A 23,292-nucleotide genomic window follows, 5' to 3' on the forward strand; every position below is an offset into this window, starting at 1 on the left:
CCCCCCATTTTTTATTAAAGGCATGGGGTAGAGTTTTTTGCTTATCTGTAGATCAGACATTTATTTTGATTTATTTAGTTTTGTTTTATATGTATGGCTGTTTGGATTGCTTATATGTCTGTGTAACATGTACATGTCTGGTACCTTGGAGGCCAGAAGAAGGGCATGGATCCCCTGGAACTGGCATTATGGACAGTTGTGAGTTGCCATGTGGGTTCTGTGAATAGAACCTAGGTCTTTTGAAAGACCAACCAGTGCTCTTTTTTATATATAAATTGTTTTGCCCCTGTGGATTCCCCCATCATTACACCCCAGGCTTGTATAATCCTTTCTCTCTTTCTTCAGCAAGGCTCCCAGAGCTCAGCCCAGTGCTTGGCTGTGATTTCTGCATCTGCTTCCATCAGTTACTGGATAGAGTATCTCTGATGATAATTAGGGTAGTCACCAACCTGATTACAGTAGATGGCCAGTTCAGGTACCTTCTCCACTATTGCTAGGAGTCTTAGCTATGGTTATCCTTATGAACTCCTGGGGTGTTTCCTGGTGCCAGGTTTCTCCCTAACCCCAAAATGCCCCCTATCAAAATGTCTCTTTCTTGACTCCCTGCTCCCCATCCCACCCTAACCCACCTTCTGCACCCAGCCTGCCCGACCTGCTCCCTCAAATTCCTGTCCCTCCACTACCCCATCCCCTGCCCCCAGTTCACTCAAGAGATTCCCTCCATTTCTCCTTCCCAGGGAGATACATGCATCCCTCTCTGAGCTCTCCTTGTTATCCAGCCTCTGTGAGGCTGTGGACCATAGGTTGGCTATCCTATACTTTACTCCTAATATCCACTTATGAGTGAGTATATGCTGTGTTTGTCTTTCTGGGTCTGTGTTACCTCACTCAGAATGATTTTTTTCTAGTTCCATCCATTTGCCTGAAAATTTCATGAGGTCATTGTTTTTTTACAGCTGAATAATACTCCATTGTGTAACTATACCCCATTTTCCTTATCCATTCTTTGGTTGAGGGGCATCTAGGTTGTTTCCAGGTTCTGGCTATTATGAATAATGCTGCTATGAACATATTTGAGCAAGTGCCCTTGTGGTATGATTGAGCATCCTTTGGGTATATGCCCAAGATTGCCAACCAGTGCTGTTAAACACTGATCAGATGTTTTGATGATGATTAAGGCATATTTTCCACTTCACAAAATTCTGGAAGACATAGAGTCGTGGGACAGGATCATCTGTTCATCTGTGATGCTAAGGAAAGAATGCACTGGAATGAGTTCACTGAATCTCAACTGTGAGATCTAAGCTTGCTTTACCTTGTAACATATTGCAAAAGAAGACAATGCATGTGAAACATTTGATTTTAACAATGAACCAAAGTACAGATAAAGTAAAAGTATTTTAGGTGAGTAGAAAAGTTGAGATAATTATAAAAATATTGTTTAGCACTACACAACAAAATATGATTATAATCAGGCAATATTATTTGAGCACCATTTACACTCTAGACAGTGTGCTAAGTGTTTATTCATAGCTTACCCCTTTGAGCTGTTTATTTGGAACTAGATTCTTTGGTTGACTTGGTTTTACATTTTAAATTCTAGAAAAACTGAAGTATCCTTAAGTCACTGATTTGGACTTCCTTAACTTATTCACTGCATTTCTTTAGAAAATTCTTCTATCCAGGAGTGATGGTACATACTTTTAATCCCAACACTGGTGATGGTGGTGGGGAAGGCACAAGCAGGCAGATCTCTGAGTTCTAGGCTAGCTTGGTCTACAGAGCTAGTTCCAGCATAGCCAGGGTTACACAGAAAAACCTTGTTTCAAAAAACCAAAACATCAAAAAATACTTCTAAAAGAAACAGGTTTTGGAGGGCAAAAGCTGGAGGTGGCTGCAAATTGACCAGAAAGTTAACAAGTCCTCATAAGGACTAGCATTGTGTTAGCCATTGTGGGCAAATCCATTCAGCTTAGGGCCTCGGTCTCTATTTCCCTTTGTGAACTCTTCTACTGAATGTCCCATCATCCTTTAAGATGAAGTTCTGCTAGTTTTGTCTGTTTTTACCACATAAATGTTTTAGGAACTCTCCACAGACTGGCTTGATTGTTTGTGTGGGCTGGGAACAGATTGTGTGGGTGATGAGACAAGTAGGAAAGGACTCGGAAATCAGAAAGGAGTTGAGGAGCAGTAAGCTCTTTCTCTTTCTCTCAGAATGGAGCTTGGACACAAAGCGAACTTCGTTAATCATGCTTCCTTTGTAATCAGAATGGAGAGGCACTTTTAAAAACTACTGCCATTTGGTTCACTGTTTCGTCTGAGTTAAGCCAACTATGCCATAGCTAATTGAGTGGTTAAAATTTTTCCAGAGGCAGCCAGGCAGAATCAAGTTCTACTGATAAAGTAGGTAACTAATAGTAATGGTGCTGGCCCTGCCCAGGGTTTTCATGGTGGCCACTTATAATTAGATGGTAAAATTTGATGGGTAGTGAAAAATGGGAAAAAGGTTGTAAGATTTGGGAATTTCGATGAATTTACCAGATTTGAGTCACTTTGTACTAAGTCTCTAAAATAAATTCTGAATAGAGAATTAAATTATCTCATTTACTGGATAAATTTGGAAAATTTGCTTTATCTTGTGGTAGTTTCTTTCTTAGAAATCAAAGAATAGTAATCTTTAATGCTCACTTAATTGGTGTTGTGAAAGATATTGACTGTAAATACTCTGAGTGCCTTACAAATGAAGAGAGAGCAGAAATTCTTTTAGTATTATTCATATTCAGTAGGGAAAGGTGAATCAATATAGATTTTTGTTGTTGTTGTTAAGGAACACTTGTTATTCTTTCAACACATATCTTTTTACAAAGGAGGTTATATGTCTTGCTACAGGTTAATATTCTCTTCTTTTCTTTTCTTTTTCTGTATGCAGCCCTGTGTGCAGCCCTGGTAGTTCTGGAACTTGCTCTGTAGACCAAGCTGGTCTCGAACTCAGAGATCTATCTCTGCCTCCCAAGTGCTGGGATTAAAGGTGTGTACCACTACAGGTTAATTTTCTAGTACTTATGAGAACAAGCTTGGAAATTTACAGCGTGGGTGGTTTAGAAAGAAAGAACTTTAAACTTATCTATGCTATATCCGTTTAGTCCATCAATCTAGTAGTGAGATGTTTTATAATGAGTTGTTGGTATTGAGGAAATAAGGAATGATGAAAACAAAGGCAGCAGTAGTGTACTGACAAGGGTATGCCTATTTATTGTTATATAGCTATTTCCCACTTATCTGTCTTTAACAAATGAAACATAATTTTTAAGCTTAATAACAAAGTGGTCATATATCCTAGGCATCTGAGTGTCTTATATTTGGAAGACAGTAAAAAGATCTTGGCCTTTTGACTTTATTTTTGTTTCAAAACACCAACTGTCCTATCCCTGGATTATCTATTCAAAACAGATGAAAAAAAAAACAGATGGAAAATGATCTCTAACAAATTTCTTCTCCTGTTGGGTCTTTTATCATCTAATGTACTTTCCTCCTAGGCTGAATTCCTCCTTTCCTTTTTATGTGAAAAATTGCTGGTATTTTCTTCTCAGTGGAAATCTCTAGCCTTACTTTCCATTTCCCTTTTTCAACAGCAAACCCACATTTTGCTAATTATTTGGAGCAACAAAGATTTTTATTTTGGGAAGATCCTGGGTATTTCTCTAGTCCCGTCTCTCCTATCTTCCTATAGTGACCTTCCATTCCAGTGACCTGTTGTTCTTTAGTTCACTTAATTTTTCGATCCACTCAGTTTTTCAATCTAGTTTAAACACTGCTATGAACACTCTTTCTTACCCCTCAGTGGAAAGTGTTTCTGGGATCACAATTAATTTCTACTTGTGAATCCTGGATTTTCTATTTGGAGTAATCTAGAACATGTGTTTCCTGTTTATTTCATGGTAATATTTCACATAATTGAAGATAGCTGTTACTTCCCTCCTTTGACTTTTTTCTCTGCATGAGATACACCTTGTCTCATTTAGTTAGACCCCTAACCATGCTCACTATGGCTTTTCTGGTGATTGCATCACAGTTAAATGTACTTTCACTGCCATGGTAACCAGTTACTGCTTGTTTTTTTTTTTTTTTTTTAGAAAAAGACACAGCTTTCCTGTTTTCAGTATAAAGTCCATAATTAAAAAGCCAATATATGGCTGTCCTTACAGCAAAGCTGTGGATGGTGGTCAACTCCATATTGGGAATACAACTTCATACAAGCTGGACACTGACCTCACCACTTTAACTCAAATGACTTATGGCACATGCATTTTTCATGCATCTTTTTGTCCACTTTTCTCATTAGGAGAGCCAGTTGGGCCCAGATTGATTTGAGTTCATCCCCATTATAGCTACATACTTACTGATACTGACTGTGACATAGGATAGGTAGAATTCAGATCCTCATTTTACTCATCTCTAAATAGAGTTTTTGTGGTGATATTGTGTTCCACAAAATATTGTGCATCCTAATAAACTTATCTGGGGTCAGAAAACACAACAGCCACTAGATACAGAGGCCAGAAAATAGTGGTACACACGCCTTTAATCCTATCACTTGGGAGGCAGAGATCCATGCGGATCTCTGTGAGTTTAAAGCCACACTGGAAACAGCCAGGCATGGTGACTCATGCCTTTAATCCCAGGAAGTAATGGCAGAAAGCAGAAAGATATATAAGGCGTGAGGACCAGGAACTAGGCTGGTAAAGCTTTTAGGCTTTTGAGCAGCATAGTTCAACTGAGAGGCATCCAGTCTGAGGAAACAGGATCATCTGAAGAACTGGTGAGGTGAGGTGGCTGTGGCTTGTTCCGTTTCTCTGATCATTCGGCATTCACCCCAATACCTGGCTCCAGGTTTGATTTTATTAATAAGAGCTTTTAAGATTTGTGCTACAAGTTTTATTTACTACTTATATCTACGTAAGAATGAAAACAGTTCCTGTTAAATTCATAGAATCTGTGTCACTTATGAAATGATATACAAATGGGTAGCTGCTGCTGTCTTTCATAATTTGTAAATGGAAACCTGATGCAGACAGGTTGACGTATCCAATAACTACAATGGGTGTGGATTTCTGGGGACTTGTGTAGATGTAACCGGCTTGTTAAATAAGAAACACAGAACCGATTGCAGAGTTAAAAACCACGAGGTCAGAGCAAGAGTGGAAAACCTTACCCTTCACTGCTTCTGCTGTTCTTCCTCTCTGCCAGAGACCTACTTCTATGTGTCCTGTCTATTTAAAGACTTTCTGTTCTGTTTTCTCATTGGTTGTAAACCCAGCCACATGACCTCCTCATCACCTCCTGTTTGTACAGACCTCCAGGTCTTCTATGGTTGGTATTGAGATTAAAGGCGTGTGCCTGCCATGCTGGCTGTGTCCTTGAACACACAGAGAGATCTGCCTAGCTCTGTCTCCCAAGTGCTGGGATTAAAGGCATGCCCCACTACTGCTCAGTTCTGCTCTGGCTTGCTCTGACCTCAAGGCAACTTTATTGACATACAAATAAAATCACATTTCAATACAAATAAAATATCACTATAGACTTGGAATTGTAGTTATTTTGTGGTGTGAGTGTTTTACTTGCATGTAAGTGTAGCATGGGCCTACCTGGTATCTGTAGAAGTCAGAAGAAGGCATTGGACTTTAAGCTACCATGCTGATGCTGCAAGCTGAAGTCAGATCCTCTGTAAGAGCAACATGCTAACAACACTGAGCCACCTCTTCAGCCCTAAATTTCCCTTTTAAGAGTGGATAATTGGGTAAAGCAAGGGTTCTCACCCAGGGTTAAAGTGAAAATCCTGGGGTAGGACAAGCAAGGAAGCTAAGAGATTCAAAGCCAGAACAGCACTGAGTGATAAGCTCAGACTTTGAACAGAATGTTAAAATGAATCTAGTGCAACCATAATTCCACCATCAAAGGGGTCTAGCCCCATAGTTCTAAGATGCTAACTCTTCCAGTATTTTCATGTGCTGATTAAATAAATTACGCTTGCCGGGAGTTGGTGCGCACACCTTTAATCCCAGCACTCGGGAGGCAGAGGCAGGCAGATCTCTGTGAGTTCAAGGCCTGGGCTACCAAGTGAGTTCCAGGAAAGGCGCAAAGCTATACAAAGAAACCCTGTCTCGAAAAACCAAAACAAATAAAGAAATGAATAAATAAATAAATAACGCTTAGAGTTTACATGCCACTTTTTATACCTTTTATTTTCTTTAATTGCTCTGTACTCAACTGTTCTAGTTTCTAAGTAGTTATTTTGCCCACCCACCTACCCCAAAAAACCTGAAACAATCCACAGCCAAAGGTGAATCTTATATAAGAAGTTTGTAGTTAGAGTTTTCCTACCTGGCCCACAGTCAGGATAAATCTCTCTTACCCGCCAGTTTACCCGCCAGTCCCATAGTCGCTCAGACCCAACCAAGAAAGCATACAGAAACTTATATTGTTTACAAACTGTATGGCCGAGGCAGGCTGCTTGTTATCTACCTTTTCTATCTTAAATTAACCCATTTCTGTTAGTCTATACTTTGCCACATGGCTTGTGGCTTACCAGTGTCTTTACATGTTGCTTTTCATGGCGGCGGCTGGCGGTGTCCCTCTCCAGTCTTCTACTTCCCAGAATTCTCTACTCTCTTGTCCCGCCTATACTTCCTGCTTGGCCACTGGCCAATCAGAACTTTATTTACACAGAGCAATATCCACAGCAGAAGTTCTTACCTTGATTTGCATTGTCCACACACAATGGAGAGGATATTAAATCTGTAGCAATGCTTATACAAAATTACCTTTTTGTTCCAAGACACTTTGTTGGTCCTAACTTCTCTTCCAAAATCACTCTAGCATATTGATCTTTGAATAAACCCTTTTCATAGCCTTTGTCAATTTCTTCTACCTGTTCCTTCTTTTGGTTGTATCTCATAAAAACTCAAAGACTCCAATTGGTAGGGTTGCTTGTAGGATGTCAAGAAAATGGGTGAATTTTTTATGTGTTCTTTATTTGTGTGTTTATGTGTATGTGTTATATGTATCTGTTTGTGAGTATGTTTGCTTATGCATGCATGTTTGGCAGTCAGAGGTTAACTTCAGATGTCTTCTACTTTTACTCTGCTATCTTATTTTTTTGAGACAGGAACCTGGCTAGAGTGACTGACTAGTGAGCCTCTGGGACCTCCTGTCTTTTCCTCCCTTAGTGCTGGGATTATAGGCACATGCTGTCATGTACAGCTTTTGTGTGAGTGTTGGGGATCTGAACTCAGGTCCTCATGCTTGTTTAGCAAGTACTTTATCAACTGAGCCACAGCCTGAGATCCATATATTATATTCGTAAGAATGTGTATAAAAATATGTCCTAAAATCTTCAAGCCTACTACCATTAATTATATGTGTTTAAGGCTGAGATGTGGACATTTTGCCCTATTTTGTGTCTCCTTTGTCTTGTGTTCATGCAAGCCTAAGAGCAATTGTGGAGTTAGTTAAAAAGTTCTTCCTTTTGAAAGCCTCATTATTTAAAAAAAAAGAAAAAAAAACTGCTTAGAAACAGTTATCACATGTTACTGTAACATTAATGTTGGCCACAAACATTGGGAGCACTATTTCAAAAATAACCACTTTTTTGACCATTGTCTGTCATTTCTTTTGGCATGTAAATGAATTTTTTTTCTAGTAGACTGAGGTAATAGTTTAAAATTTCATTTTAATCCTCAAAATGTAGTATTTATACTATAAACTTACTGACACAGACTTGTAAGAGCCATGTAAAGTATTTGTAAGAAGGAAGCCTGGGGTTGGGCTTGTGTGTATTATGTCCCAGGCAGTGTGAAAGATAGTTATGGAATCTTCCAGACTTCCTCTCTGTATCAATCTTCAATGTGCATTAATACAAGAAGGTCACACACTTAATCCATTATGGCATTTTTGCAATGATGCCTACAAAGTGTATGACAAAAATGTGTTGATAAATCAAATAGTACTTAATGTCAATCAGTTTATTATAACATGAGGACTCCACAAAGACCTGCAGTTTGAACATCTTACATTTAAACCTCTGTGAATACTAAGGAGAAGGAAGATGCAGCCACTGCTCTAGAAGTTTATAATTTCCTAGTTCGGCTGGGTGGTGGTGGCACGCCTTTAATCCCAGCACTCAGGAGGTAGAGCCAGGCTGAGTTCGAGGCCAGCCTGGGCTACCAAGTGAGTTCCAGGAAAGGCACAAAGCTATGAAGAAACTCTGTCTCGGGAAAAAAAAAATTACATGTTCAATAGAAATTTGTAATGGAAATTGACCAGCAGATGCAATGGTTACTTACTATTACTGAAAGGAAATCAGAGAAATCCTTAGATGTTGGCTCCTAACATTTAACAAATTAGGCAAGGGAAATGACACTTGAGTTAGAACCTAGAAGTAGTATAAATGTTAAAATATTTAACATTTGCATAGTGATTGAAACACAGTAATTCCAAAAACTGTAGATCACCCTTAAACTGTACCTGTGTTTAATTATAGGAATTCACAAATTGTAAGGGCTCACCTTGTCTTTGAACAACCAGGGAAATGATGATTCTGGAAATTTGTGAAATTGAGATAGGTCATTTACAGGTGTTGCTTGGCTATACTTTCTTTCTTTGATTAACATGCCTATTGAAACTTGTCAGAAAATGGAGAGAAATCAATAAACTGCAGCTACTTACTGCACATTAAATTCTGCATTCTTTCACATGTCACATACATACATACATAGAACATTTATCATCTTGGTATGACCAAATGAAACTTTTGCTTTAGTTTAGGTTCTCTTATTTATCTAATTTTTTCCCCTGAATTTACTGTGAATGGAGAACTCACCTTTTCCTGAGCCAAAATGTGCTATTATATGCTTCCCTGAACTATCAGTAAATTCTTTATTAGGTTGCTCTGAAGCCAACCTGTCTCTAACTTTTAAATCTTTTTATCATTCTTGTCTACAAAGTTTGCAAATATATTCTTCTAATAGCAACACTGGATTCTTTACCCCAAGTCATGCCTCTTCTAGTCTGCCATCCCAAAAGAACCCAATAAATATAGGAGAATGTCCATTATGTTTAGTTGAGTTTAATGTATTTTTAAGAGCTTCATATTTTGTCTTCTCTTTATGTAACTCTAAATAAAAGTGAAAGTGATTTACAATTCATATATTATTTATGATTCATCTTTATTAGTGCTAATGACACAGATAAAATCAGATGATAGATGCCAGGTAATAAGTTATAAATAGCCAATATCAGAAAGTTTTGCTTCACAGCTGTTTCTTTTAGGACATTAGTTAATTTGGGATTTCCTAGCTGTAAAATTCCAATGTAATGTGTACTGCGGCTTGCTTGTTCAAAAAGTAGAACCAGTTATTTACCTTTTATTGCTCCTCATACCCACAGCCTGCCAAAGCAGTTTTGAGGACTTCCAAGGCACCTGTGAGGGATTCCCATACAATGACTGGTGCATACCCATGCTAGGTTTTGTGATTATGACTCAAGGTCATAATTTAACTATCTGAGTTTTCTTACAATACCCAATAGAGATACCATCGCCCCCTAAACAACAGGAAGCAATTCTAAGAAAACGACGCCCCTTATCACTAAGGTTTCATATTTCTCAGAATTATGGATAATGGTTCTAGGGTTGGGGGTAGAAGAAACTGTTAAACTCAGTACTCTCCTTAAGGAAAGAAAATATGTCTCAAAAAAAAAGGAAAAATAAAAATGGAATGGATAGGTATAAGATATTGTGGTAGACTATCATATACATTAGTAAACAAATTTAGTAATATATCAGCCTTTGCACTGTTATGAATTCTTATATATTGATACAAATATAAACTTCTTTTATTCCTATTTAAGATAATTTGTATATTGATACAAATACAGAACTATGTTTGTTATATTCTACACATATTTTTACTTATTTGAAATATTTGTATATTGATACAAATGTGAATTTATATCTGTCATACTGTATGTATGTTCTACTTCTGTTTAAGATATTCTGTATACTGATATATATTTAGGATTATTATCATATTGCTTATTACACTATACATTCCTACCTCTGTTAAAGATATTTTGTGTATTGTCACAATTTGAAGTCATTGTCCTTTTACTGTACATTGGCTTACAAACTGTTTGCCTTATTTAGAGAAAGCCTTAGTCCTTAGGTTGTTTAGGTAGATAAGACTTAATAGAGTCATTGTCACCTATGCTGGACGCAGGAGGTAGACCGAACAGAGTTCTCCAGAGAACACCGCCAGACTGCGCCATACCTTTGCCAGACCCTACAACCTATCCCTTCATTTGTAAGTTACCCCACAAAATAAACCTCCCTTTTAACTACGTAGAGTGGCCTTAATAATTTCACCAATAGACACTATTTTTTTTCCATAATTGATTCTAAATAACCTTTTGGCTAACAAGTTGCAAAATTTGAGGCACTTGCACAGGCTTGGAAATGTAGCTCAAATGTCTGGTTTGCAGAGCAATGAGCATTAATAGATGAGTCATTTGGTCTTTCTGTGGAGGCCTTTTGTACTCATTTCATGTGCATTTAATTTTTGCTGTTATAAGCATCATGGAGTAATGTAATAACAGACTTTTTCAGAAATATAGCTTAGAGTTAGTGATTTTATATACTTCTGTCAGGCTTCTTGATTCAGCCTTTCTTTATCGGCAAATACTAAAGGTAAGTATTTTTTTTAATCCAAATTTAGGCCATTGGGTTACTGTTCTAGTTAGCATGTCTAATGACTGGCAGATTTTATGTCCTGAACCTCTTGCAGAGCCTTTTATGTGTGTTTTATTGTCTTTTCAAAAAGAAAAAAAAAAAAAACTGGCACCAATATTCAGCCTAAAATAATTTCATGTTTACCATAGGATTTCACATGCTATGTAGGAGTTTGGCTTAGTGTCCCAAAGAACTTTGTTGTTTTTTTGTTTTGTTTTTTTCTCTATGGTTCCAACACTCCTCAATTCAAAGGATCTAAGCCAAGCAAATAATGCAAACCAAGTGTAGCTGGTTATTTGCCATGTGGATTCTATAAAGTAATTCTTTTCTTCTATTGAGATTTACAGGCCAACCATTTAAAATACTCATCTACTTAAGATATAAATATAAGATATTTTTTAACATTTTGGAATTAGAATGAAATATATAACTTTGCTGCAATTTTGAAAACTATACTGTTAAACTGTCTGTGCCATTCACTCATAGCTTTATGTCACACACAGTGAACTATTTTTAGTAAGTGTTTGCTACAAAAAATTACTTTTCATTCAACTTTGATGTTCATGAATTGTATGTTGCTGTGTGGGTATATTTATCTGTTGGTTGCCATGTGATTGTATGTCTGTGGGTTACCATGAGATGTGTATGCTGCCATGTAAGGGGTATAATTTACTCTGTGAGTACATTTGTGTGTTAACATATGGGTTGTTTGTGCTAACCTGTGAGATGCATGTGAATCTGTTACCATACACATGTGCACATTAGCCACCTTTCTATTTGCTTTGATTGCATCCTGACAAAAACAAGGAAGGAAGAGTTTATTTTGGCTTATAGTTTTAGTATAGTCCATCATTTGTACTTTTAGTACAGTCCATCATTTATAGTTTTTGTATAGTTCATCACTTATAGTTTTAGTACAGTCCATCACTTATAGTCTTAGTACAGTCCATCATTTATAGTTTTAGTACAGTCCATCATTTATATTCTTAATACAGTCTATCACTTATAGTTTTAGTACAGTACATCATTTATAGCCTTAATACAGTCCATCACTTATATTCTTAATACAGTCTATCACTTATAGTTTTAGTACAGTACATCATTTATAGCCTTAATACAGTCCATCACTTATATTCTTAATACAGTCTATCACTTATAGTTTTAATACAGTCCATTACTTATAGTCTTAGTACAGTCCATCATTTATAGTTTTAGTATAGTCCATCACTTATAGTCTTAGTAGAGTCCATCATTTATAGTTTTAGTACAGTCCATCATTTATAGTTTTAGTACAGTCCATTGTTTATAGTTTTAGCACAGTCCATCATTTATAGTTTTAGTACAGTCCATCACTTATAGTCTTAGTACAGTCCATCACTTATATTCTTAATACAGTCCATTGTTTATAGTTTTAGCACAGTTCATTGCTTATAGTTTTAGTACAGTCCATTGTTTATAGTTTTAGTACAGTCCATTGTTTATAGTTTTAGTACAGTCCATCACTTATAGTGTTAATACAGTCCATCAATTATAGTTTTAGTACAGTCCATCACTTATAGTCTTAGTATAGTCCATCATTTATGGTTTTAGTACAGTCCACCATTTATAGTTTTAGTACAGTCCATTGTTTATAGTTTTAATACAGTCCATTGCTCATAGTTTTAGTACAGTCCATATCAGTTTACACTGTATCCACAGTCAGGAAGCAGAGAGATGATGAATTCGGGTGTTATGATCACTCTTTCCTTTTTCTGAAATTAGGGAGGAGGAATAACCCCTGGAATGATGTCACCTACACCTAGAGTGGGTCTTTCTACTTTAATTAGCCTAATTGAGATAATCCCTCACAGATATGCCCAGAATTTATTTTCAAAGTGGTTCTAGATCCTGTCAAGTAAAACAATTCAGTTAACTCACCTTCATGGTGTACACCTGTGTATGGCCCTGTGTATATATATATATATATATATGTGTGTGTGTGTGTGTGTGTGTGTGTGTGTATTTCTGTATGTTGCCATGCATGTGTATCCTTGTGTTGATATGTGGAGTATGTGCATCAGTTTTTCTATATTCATCTGTATATTACCATGTAGACACACCTGTATGCTCTTATGTGGGGTATATTTGTTTTTGTGTTCATCTATTACTGTGTGTGTGTACTTGGTGTTTCTGTGTCTATGTTGTATGTAGGGTACATATATGTTACCATGTATATACATATGTGTGTTGGGGTATGTGTATATGTTGCTCCTTATGGGCATTTATGTATTGCATGTAGGTGAGTATGTATATCTATATGTCACCATATGGGTACATGTATGGGTCTGTGTGTTCCCATGTGGAGTATATGTGTAAACCCACATATTTTTGTGCCTCTCAGTATTGGGATTAAAGAAGTGTGACACTATGTCCAGCTGTATGGTATGTGTTTCAGTGAATTGCTATGCATGCATGGTGTGTGTGTGTGTGTGTGTGTGTGTGTGTGTGTGTGTGTGTGTAGTGTGTAGACATCTATGTGATGCATGTGTGTCTATGCTGTCATGTGAACACATGTGCATTCCTGTTTTTGTATATTTGCATCTGTATTTTGTGTTGTATGCATGGATGTTTGTTGGTGTGCTACTGTTTGGGTGCATGTAAGAACATCTACATGTTGGCATAAGGAATATAAAATTTGTTAGTATGCCTTGGTGGTAGTCATTTAGTGTAGAGGATTTCTTGCTTTATTCAGTAAATATGTTTCCTAGAACAGATGTTAGTATAATTATTCATTGGAAGTGGCTGTCAAGAAATGCTTTTAATGCTGGATGGTGGAGCACACATTTTTTGTTTTGTTTTGTTTTGTTTTTTTGAGACAGGGTTTCTCTGTGTGGCTTTGTGCCTCTCCTGGAACTTGCTTTGGAGACCAGGCTGGCTTCGAACTCACAGAGATCCCCCTGCCTCTGCCTCCCAAGTGCTGGGAATAAAGGTATGCACTACCACTGCCCAGTGGAGCACACCTTTAATCACAGCACTCAGGAGGCAGAGGCAGATACATCTCTGAGTCCTGAGTTTGAGACCAGCCACCCCCACCAAAAAAAAAAAGTTGCTGTCAAGAATGAATTGCATCTCACTAAGTGTACATCATTTCACTCACAAGGGTATAGCTAAGGTAATTCCCAAAGTCCTGTCTCTAGGTCTAGTCTCTACAGATACACTTTTACTTTGAAGTAATTGTTATTAATTGTGAAGTAATAATTTGTTCAGTAATCTGGTAAGATTTAATTAGCATGGTTGAAATGCGTGATAATTTTATCCTTAAAGTAAATGGCAATGTTAAAACATGTCTGAACATTATAGCTACAGAACAGTTTCAGTCAAGGAATTAACAGACTGAGTTAGTTAATTCCTAAATGCTAAATCAGTTTAACACAAGTATTTGCATTTTCTGTAGCTTAAGGTTTTGAGCTGTCATTTAGAGACACTCTTAATACTTAAATATTTTCTGAGGATGACAACAGTGTTTTCAGGAATTTATCTTGGATGGATGGCTGATGCACAGGAGTGACTGGTGGAGTTATTAACTGTTTTGAATGTTACAGTTCAACCAGATAGTGTTATCTGTCTACTTAAGTTGTACAGTCTATTTCATGTGTTTCTTTTTAAGCAGAATTAAGGCTTTTGAACTTAGGAATGGCCAAGAGGAATGTCTCAATTAATTACTTTGAAAATCAACTTCTAAGTTTGAGGCTAGGCTAAGGCAGTTAAAAGCCAAGTTCTAAACTTAGATGCCAATCAAGAGCTTTGGGGCTATTTGGATGAAAGTTACAGTTGTGTCACTAACACAGACCTATTTATTTATTTATTTATTTATTTATTTATTTATTTATTTATTTTAAATTTGAGACACTAAATTTCCTTTTTATTTCCCACCATCTTGTTTAGGCTGTTTGGTACTGAGAACCTAAGTATATAGTGTGTATTGTATAAGTTTTCACTGCGCACATATGTTATTAATAAATTTTTAGGTGTAGGAGGACATGTCTTTCTGTGTCTGGTTGTTACCAGCCTCATGGTTTCTGGAATTATACTTCTGTTCCACTATACTTGGCCTATCTTCTAGGCAATGAAGATATTTCTCTAAATTCTAAGGTGAAGTTGATATTAAGCCTCTTACTTTCATAGTTAAGATGAAAACTTTGGGAACTGGAATTATCCATATATTGCTTCTGTTATTATTTTAAATCAGTCTGTTTGTTATCCCTTTAATATGAAATATAAGTTAATATTTCTGGTAACCTAAAATTATTTTGTAGAATAAGATGGAGAAAATAAAGTGAAACTTTGAAGTCCTAGATATATTCCCCCCCATCCCCACCTCCCAAGAGAGGGTTTCTCTGTGAAACCCTGGCTGTCCTGGAACCTGCTCTTTAGACCAGGATGGCCTCAAACCCACAGGCCTGCCTCTGCTTCCTGAGTGCTGGGATTAAAGGAATACACTAACACTGGCTAGCAGTTGTTTATATTTTTAAAGGTGTAGAGACAGTATAAGTTTTTAACTGAGATTATTCAAAAGTTAATTCAACCTCTCTTTAGAGTCATAGAAGAAAGTATTTGTGCATCATTGTTTTATTGTTATTTTTACTACTAAATTCTCTTGGAAAAATAAAATATTTCTGAAGTTGTTGACTCACTCCAAATCATTATGTTTTTCAAATTTTAAAGTTATGCTTATTAATGTTTGTAAACCCAATTACCCACACAAACCAATTTGTTCTCCATATTCCTTCCACTCAGCCCAAGCAGATTAATGTTCAAATTATCATTTTTGTTGAAAGGCAGGCATTTCTGGTCTAATTTAGGGGAAGGTTATTATGACCTGATAACTAAGATTTCAAAGGCTCTGTGGGAGAAGTAGAGCTCTTCCATTCCTATTCAGACCACCCTCTAGAGTGTCCTTATTCTCCCAGCTGATATTCTGTCTGCCTTTAAGTAGGTACAGATTGGGGGGAGGGAGAAGGAAGGCTAGAAGGAGGAAAGGAAGTAGGGAGGGAGGGAGGGTGGAGGGAGGGAGAGAGAGAATCTTAAAAGAGTCCCTAAATAAAAGTTCTTTTTGTGTGTGTGTGTGTCTTATTGTTCCTTTTCTATAGTGTTTTGTAGAGCTGAGTAGGGACTACTGAGAGTAGAAACCAAGATGACTGTAGGAATGTGCCCTTGGCTAGAAAATCAAAGGGCTGTGATCCAGTGAAATGCTCTTCCTAATGCCAAATGTGGTGGTGGCACATGGCTTTAGCCCTAGCATTGGGAGGCAGGGGAAGGTGGATCTCTGAATTCCAGGCCAGCCAGAGCTACATAGCAAGAGCTGTCTGAATCAATAAGTCAGTTAATTAAAAGTATTCTTTCTAGTTTTCCAAACTCAAGCATGGACATCTGTAGGCAAAGTATCTGCTTATTGTTTCCTAACCTAGTGGTCCCCTTGCTCTCTGGGCTCATACTTTCTGTATTTCAAAAGTAGACCCTGTAAGCCATTACAGACTTCTTTTACAGCCAAAACTCTATTCAGACCCTTGTTGAAACAACTTACTATCATGATGTCACTGTCTATCCAATGCTCAGATATTTGCAAAGGGATGCTTTGTTGCTTGTTCCAAAACCAAAGAAATAGAAAAAAATCCCTATTGACTTAAACAGAAACTATTTGTCATTTTAGCATGTTGTTTGCTTTTATTTTAACTTTTGTAGAAAACAACCAACTCTTGTATCTCTCCCTGTGCATCTTTCAATTGCAGGTTCTAGAAGAAATAGGGCCAATGATTTGACAGTGGTGGTTGGCTAGAAAGTAACTTGCAAACCAAGGTCTGATTTGAGATAAAGGAAGCTGACTGGAGCCAATTAATTTTCTTCCAAAATAGATACAGGCTTAGTTGTTACTGGATTACCTTTTTATTCAGGGTTAAGTTGGAGATGATGGTTGAAATTTGTCTATCACTTTATTCTTCTCATTCCTTCTATATTTCAAATAGTTAACTATTCCCCTTTCTCAGGTTAAATGTAGCATTCATCACAATTATAATTAAAATTTACAGTAATTACCTATTTTCTATATTCCTCACCATTCATATATTTCACATTATTGGAATCTATTATTAGAAGTCTACTCCAGCAGCTGACAGTGTCTATCTAGCACATAGTGAGTCCTCACAACCATTGGGTATGAAGTAATGTATCTGAAGTATCATTTTCTAAGAGGTAGCTTCCCAACCTTGATTTTGTCACAGATATTACTGATTTCATATCACTTTGTAATTAAATATAGTATAGTATCATATTTCAGAATATGAATACTGTAATGGATAAGAGGAGTCAAAAGTACTGTTGAAATACAGATAAAGGAAGAAAATCTGGCCTGTGTTTGATTTGGTAATGAGAACAGACCAAAGACTGGGCCAACATTTTTACAAATGCTTTCTATAGCTAACCTGCATGCATACCTTCAGTGTTCGTAGGTGCCAATATGAGAAGTTAACAGTTCACAGTGACAGGACATATTTGGTTTTTTGTTACAATGTCCTTCTTGCTAAATTGTATTGATGTAGAATCAGCTTCTAGCCCTTATATTTCCAATTAAGTTATATTCTATGGATGTATACAGAGGAATTTTATAATGTGTGAGGCAGTTTAATGATCCTGCTTTACTAGCCTTCAAATACTGCGGAGTGGTTGTTTTTACTTTTCATTTGATCAAACATGACTTTGTTTGTTGACCTGAATCTAGGTAACCCCTTTTTAACACTGTTTTGCTGTCCTTTGCTTTGTAAACCAGGCTGGCTTCAAGCTCACAGAGATCTGCCTGTCTCTCTTTTTAACACTGTTGATCCTCAGAATCAAAATAGGAACTAAGACTTTCATTGTAAATACAGTGGACTACACTTGTTCTGGTTGCCTGCTACAGAAGGTATTTCATCAGATGCAGCCAAAACTTTTGTCTTGTTCAAAAGTTGCAGATAACTTTGACTTTCTCTATTTAGTTCTTTAGTCATTATGAAATCACTTTCAAAAATAACAGTTCAAACATTTTGGGTTTTTGTTGTTGTTATTTTGTTGAGATGGTATCTCACAATGTAGGTCTGGTTCTCCTGGAACTTACTTTGTAGACCAGACTGGCCTTGAATTCACAGAGATCCCATTGCCATTCCAGCTGTGGCCTGGAAGTTCCAACCCCCATTGAGGCTTCAGTAATGGTCACGCCTACAAGGCGGGGCTGAGAGAGGACACTGAAGACCCAGGATCCAAATGAGAGGGAGCTCTTGATGCCCAGAGCCTGGATGCTGGAGGTAGACCGAGCAGAGTTCTCCAGAGAACTCTGCCAGACTGTGCCATACCTTTGCCAGACCCTACAACCTACCTATCCCTTCATTTGTAAGTTACCCTACAAAACAAACCTCCCTTTTAACTACGTGGAGTGGCCTTAATAATTTCACCTCTGTCTTCTGAATGCTGGTATTAAAGGTGTGTGCCACCATGCCTGGCTCATTTCAAACAAAGTTTTATTCAAATACTGTTTTATGATTTTTGTAGTCACAATTTTGGCTGAATCTGATGAAAAATACCTTCTATAGCAGACAACCAGAACTAGCTTCACCCTTGGCTTTCTGTTTTCTTTATATGCTGTTGACACTGAGTATCTACTCTTAGCTGCAGGTAAGATGTCATCCTCAGTTGTAAAGATATCACCAAAGGAACTCTGTCTATGTTTGAATACAAGTGTGCAATTTACTTTTTCAAATAGTATAAACATTGTTTTCCTTTTGGATGCTACTAGAAAAAGTTGAAATGTTTAATTATGTGCAGTTTTCAAGTTTTAAATGATTTTTTTAGGCTATCTTATTCCAGAGAATAAAAATATTTCTCATTCTCATAGTCTAGCTAAAGATACATATTTGAAGCTTCTTCAAGTCCATTGCCAAGATTTCTTAAGAATATGAGTGTTTCTGGGAATTTTACTTTGTGAATGATACACTGGGTTAAAAAAAATGAAAACCAAGTTGGTGACTACACAGTCTCCCACACAAGCTGCTGGAAATGCAGCCTCTGTACTGTCTGGTGTCCAGTGCTCTGTTGTCCCATGTGGAATGTGGTTTTGGAGCTCAGCTGAGGAACTTGGCTAGTTATTTTTATTTTTGTCTGAGGAGTAAAATACTTGTTTTTCAAACTGAATAAAATAAATGAAAAAGGCTAGGTTCATTTTGGAAGAAGAGAGGTTTTGAAATGTAAGTATTTTTTGCAACAAATAGTTTGACTATGTTACTTAAAGTGGAATTTATGACTTTTGCCTCACTGTTTAATTTCCAACCACATTAAAATGGGTCCAATTAAATGTGTCATTTAGTTTTTCTAACATCAGGAAACTGTTTCGCTGACCAAAATAACCAATGTTTGATTGACTCATTTCTAATAATATGCTAGACAAGATGACTTTAGATAAATTATGTATACAAAGTATTTGTGGTTGTATAGTTTTGAGTTTTGAGGAAAAAAACTCCCATAGCATGAATCCATAGAGATACCAACCACCAATACCCAAGAGCTATCAGTTGTACTACTTGACTGCAGAAGTTCCTAGCATTTTTTACTTGGTACTTGCTAGTCTTTTTAAAAACACATTAACCACTAATATGGATATTAAGATATTAACATATTTACCATTAATATAGATATTAATATATTACATATTAAGGTAAGAATAATGTTTTAATGATTTTGAAATAGTAGTTACTTTCCTCTAGGAAGATTTTAGGCAAAAGTTTTAAACTTCAAATTATATTTTGCAATTTTACTATTACAGTTGTATTAATCATTTTATAACAAAACGGTGCTCCCATATTATATGTTTCAAATGTTATTTTCTTTCTTAATGAACATGGGTAATATTTTAGTTTATTTTAGAAGTATCAATCATTAAATATCCACCTTCAGATATGTACCAAGCTAAATGGGGTTCTAGGTCAGCATAGTTGTACATCAAAGGCAGTAGTGGTTGGGAATCATCCAGCTGAAAGAAACCTTAGAAGATAGCCAACTTGTTCCTTAGATGACAGTCCTGAAGCTAGCACAGATGCTGCTAACTTAGGTTGTCAACCAAGTCTCAGACCTGGCATCTGAGTTCAGAGACTGGTCTCTGCAGTGCACCTCACTTAGTCCCCAGCTCTTGAGGCACATTGGAATTTTATGACAAAGATTTGAATGGAGGCTGTAACTGAATTAGATTGCTTACAAGTGTATACTATAATTAACTGGACATATAATGGGAAGGCTTATGGAGATACTTTTGTGACCCTCTGCAGATGACAGGAGGGTCCTCACTTGGATTTAGAGGATCTCAGATTGCAAGTGTCCCCCAGCTGTAGATGGCTGTGTACAACTGGAAGGAAGGCACAGTTGAAGAGTTATTAGCTAGAAGTGGATACTTCAGTGGATTCTTTTCTAAATAGGAAAACCTTATCTTTTCAGCTCCAGCACCCACAACAGCAGTGCCCTACATGTCAATAAAATGTGTGGATGTCCGTAAGAACCACCATAAGACAAGATGGCTGGTGCCTTGGGGACCTAACAAGTGTGACAAGATCCGAGACATCGAGGAAGCAATTCCAAGAGAAATTGAAGCCAATGACATTGTGTTTTCTGTGCACATTCCCCTCCCTTCTATGGAGATGAGCCCATGGTTCCAGTTTATGCTGTTTATCCTGCAGCTAGACATTGCTTTCAAGCTGAACAACCAAATCAGTAAGTACGCCAACTGCTTTAGCCACCTGTGGATATTTCCTTCCTAGGAGTATGAATGATGATGGCAACTCAGTTATTAGCTGTTTGCTCCCTCCTGTGCGTTTTCTGAGCCCTTCATCCGAATTAACTCATTTAATCTTTTAAAACCCCTTAAGGCAAATATCTGTATTACTTCATTTTACATGTAGATCACTTAGGTTCTGGTGAAGTTGCCCACAGTCAAACCTGTTGATCCATTTCATTGTCCCCTGTGTTGATGTTTATGCCCAAATGATAAGTTAGTATATAGAATGCTTATGAGAATGGACCTGAGTACTCATGAAATAGATTTAAATTCCTGAATTAAAAACTTGTGTGTACATGCATGCAAAGTTGCTTGTGTGGAGGTTATAGAACAATTTTTTTTTTAGGTTTTCTTTTTTTTTTTTTTTTAAGAAAGTTTTCCACTCATTGTACAGATTCCCCCTCCCACCCTTCCTCCCGCTTGCCTCCCAGATTCTCCCCGCAGCCTACCCTCTATCTCCTTCTCCAAAAAAGTAAGAGCTCCCACAGGGAGTCAGCAAAGCCTGGTACATTAAGTTGAGGCAGGACCAAGCCTTTCCACCCTGCATCAAGGCTAAGCAAGACACCCCACCATGGGTAATGGGCTCCAGAAAGCCAGCTCAAGAACTCTCCTGATCTCAATGCCAGGGCCCCTCAAACAGACCAAGCTACACAACTCTCTCATATGCAGAGGGCCTAGTCTGGTCCCATGCAAGTTCCGCAGCTGTCAGTTTAAAGTTCATGAGTTCCTATGAGCTTGGTTCAGTTGTCTCGATAGATTTCCCCATCCTGATCTTGACCCACCCTTGTTCATATAATCTCTCTTCTCTCTGTTTAACTGAACTCCCAGAGCTCAGTCTGGTGGTTGGCTTGGATCTCTGCATCTGCTTCCATCAGTTACTGGATGAAGGCTCTATGATGACAGTTAGGTTATTCACCAATCTGACTACTGGGGTAGGACAGTTCAGATACCCTCTCCACTATTGCTATTAGTCTAATCTGAGGTCATCCCTGGTAATTTCCCTAGCATCAGATTTCTCCTTAACCCCATAATGTCTCTCTCTATCAAGATATCTCTTTCATTGCTCTCCCACTTCATCCTTCCCCCAACTGGACCATCCCATTCCCCCATCTCCTCCCCTCTATTGCCCCCCACCTAGTTTAATCAAGGATATCTCATCTATTTCCCCTCCCCAGGGCAATCCATGTGTCCCTCTTAGGGTCATCCTTGTTACCTAGCTTCTCTGGAGCTGTAGGTTGTAGTCTGGTTATCCTTTGCTTTACATCTAGTATCCACATATGAGTGAGTACATACCATGTTTGTCTTTCGGAGTCTGGGTTACCTCACTCCAGGTGATATTTTCTACTTCCATCCATTTGCCTGCAAATTTCATGATGTCAAGTACTCCATTGTGTATATGTACCACAGTTTTCTTTATCTATTTTTCGATTGAAGGGCATCTAGGTTGTTTCCAGGTTCTACTGTAGTTGATTGACTTTCTGTGCCCACCCAGATCCTATGTCCTCACAGTCCCGCAGCCTCTCAGACCCAAATGAACACACAGAGGCTTATAGTAATTATGAACTGTATAGCCTATTAGCTTAGGCTTCTTGCTAGCTAGATCTTACATCTTAAGTTAACCCATTTCTGTAAATCTATACTTTGCCACATGGCTCGTGGCTTACCAGTATCTTTACATCTTGCATCTTATGGTGGTGGCTGGCATCCTGACTCAGCCTTCTCTTCCCAGAATTCTCCTTTCTGATTGTCCCACCTATACTTCCTGCCTGGCTACTGGCCAATCAGCACTTTATTTATTAACCAATCAGAGCAACACATTCACAGCATACAGAGCGATATCCACAGCATTCTAGCTATTATGAATAATGCTGCTATGAACATAGTTGAGAACAATTTTTAAGTGCCAGTTCTCCCCTTCCCCTGACTCTTGTCTTAGTTACTGTTCTACTCTTGTGAAGAGACACACCATGACTAAGGCAACTCTTAAAAAAAAAAAAAAAAAAGCATTTAAGTTGGCACAAGCCTTAAATCCCAGCACCTGGGAAGCAAAGGCATGAGAATCTTTTAGTTCAAGGCCAGCCTGGTCGACAGAATGAGTTCTAGGATAGCAAGGGCTACACAGAGAAACCCTGTCTCAAAAAACCATTTAATTAAGGTTTTTGCTTACAGTTATAGAAAGTTAGTCCATGACCATCATGACAGGAAGCAGACAGACATGGGGCTGGAGCAATAGCTGAAAGCTCACATCCATTCTGTTCTGGCAACAGCAGGCAAATAGAAAGACAATGGCCTGACATGGGATTTTGAACCCTCAAAGCCCATCTCTAGAGACATACCTTCTTCAACAAAGCTATATCTAGTGCAACAAGGCCACACCTCATAATCCTTTCCAAACAGTTCCACTAACTGGGACCAAGCATTCAGACATATTAGTCTGTGTTGGCAATTCTCATTCAAACCATCACATGCAGCAAGTACTTTTACCTGCTGAGTCATTCAACTGCCCTCTGACATTTATTGAAAGTTCTACAATGTTAAGCAACTTATAAAACTTCTCTGAATCACTTTTTGTGTGTAAAATTTGAATAAAAATATCTACTTAACCAAATAATTTTGAAGAATAAGCAATTATTTCAAAATTTAAAAAAAGTCATTCCTGAAATTCAGACCATTTACTCTTTTG

General features: G+C 37.6%; 1 protein-coding gene across 1 annotated transcript in view; it reads left to right on the forward strand.

Annotated features, from left to right (window-relative positions):
- The window catches only part of Wls (Wnt ligand secretion mediator), a 108,692-nt gene that overhangs the window by 15,622 nt on the left and 69,778 nt on the right, over window positions 1-23,292 (forward strand). Inside the window, exon 2 of the mRNA XM_036190129.1 lies at window positions 20,273-20,545. Within this exon, the coding sequence (XP_036046022.1) occupies window positions 20,273-20,545 (273 nt within the window). The remainder of the gene's footprint in view (window positions 1-20,272; window positions 20,546-23,292) is intronic.

This window comes from Onychomys torridus, chromosome 6, assembly GCF_903995425.1.
Source record: "Onychomys torridus chromosome 6, mOncTor1.1, whole genome shotgun sequence".
NCBI classification, from domain to species: Eukaryota; Metazoa; Chordata; class Mammalia; order Rodentia; family Cricetidae; genus Onychomys; species Onychomys torridus.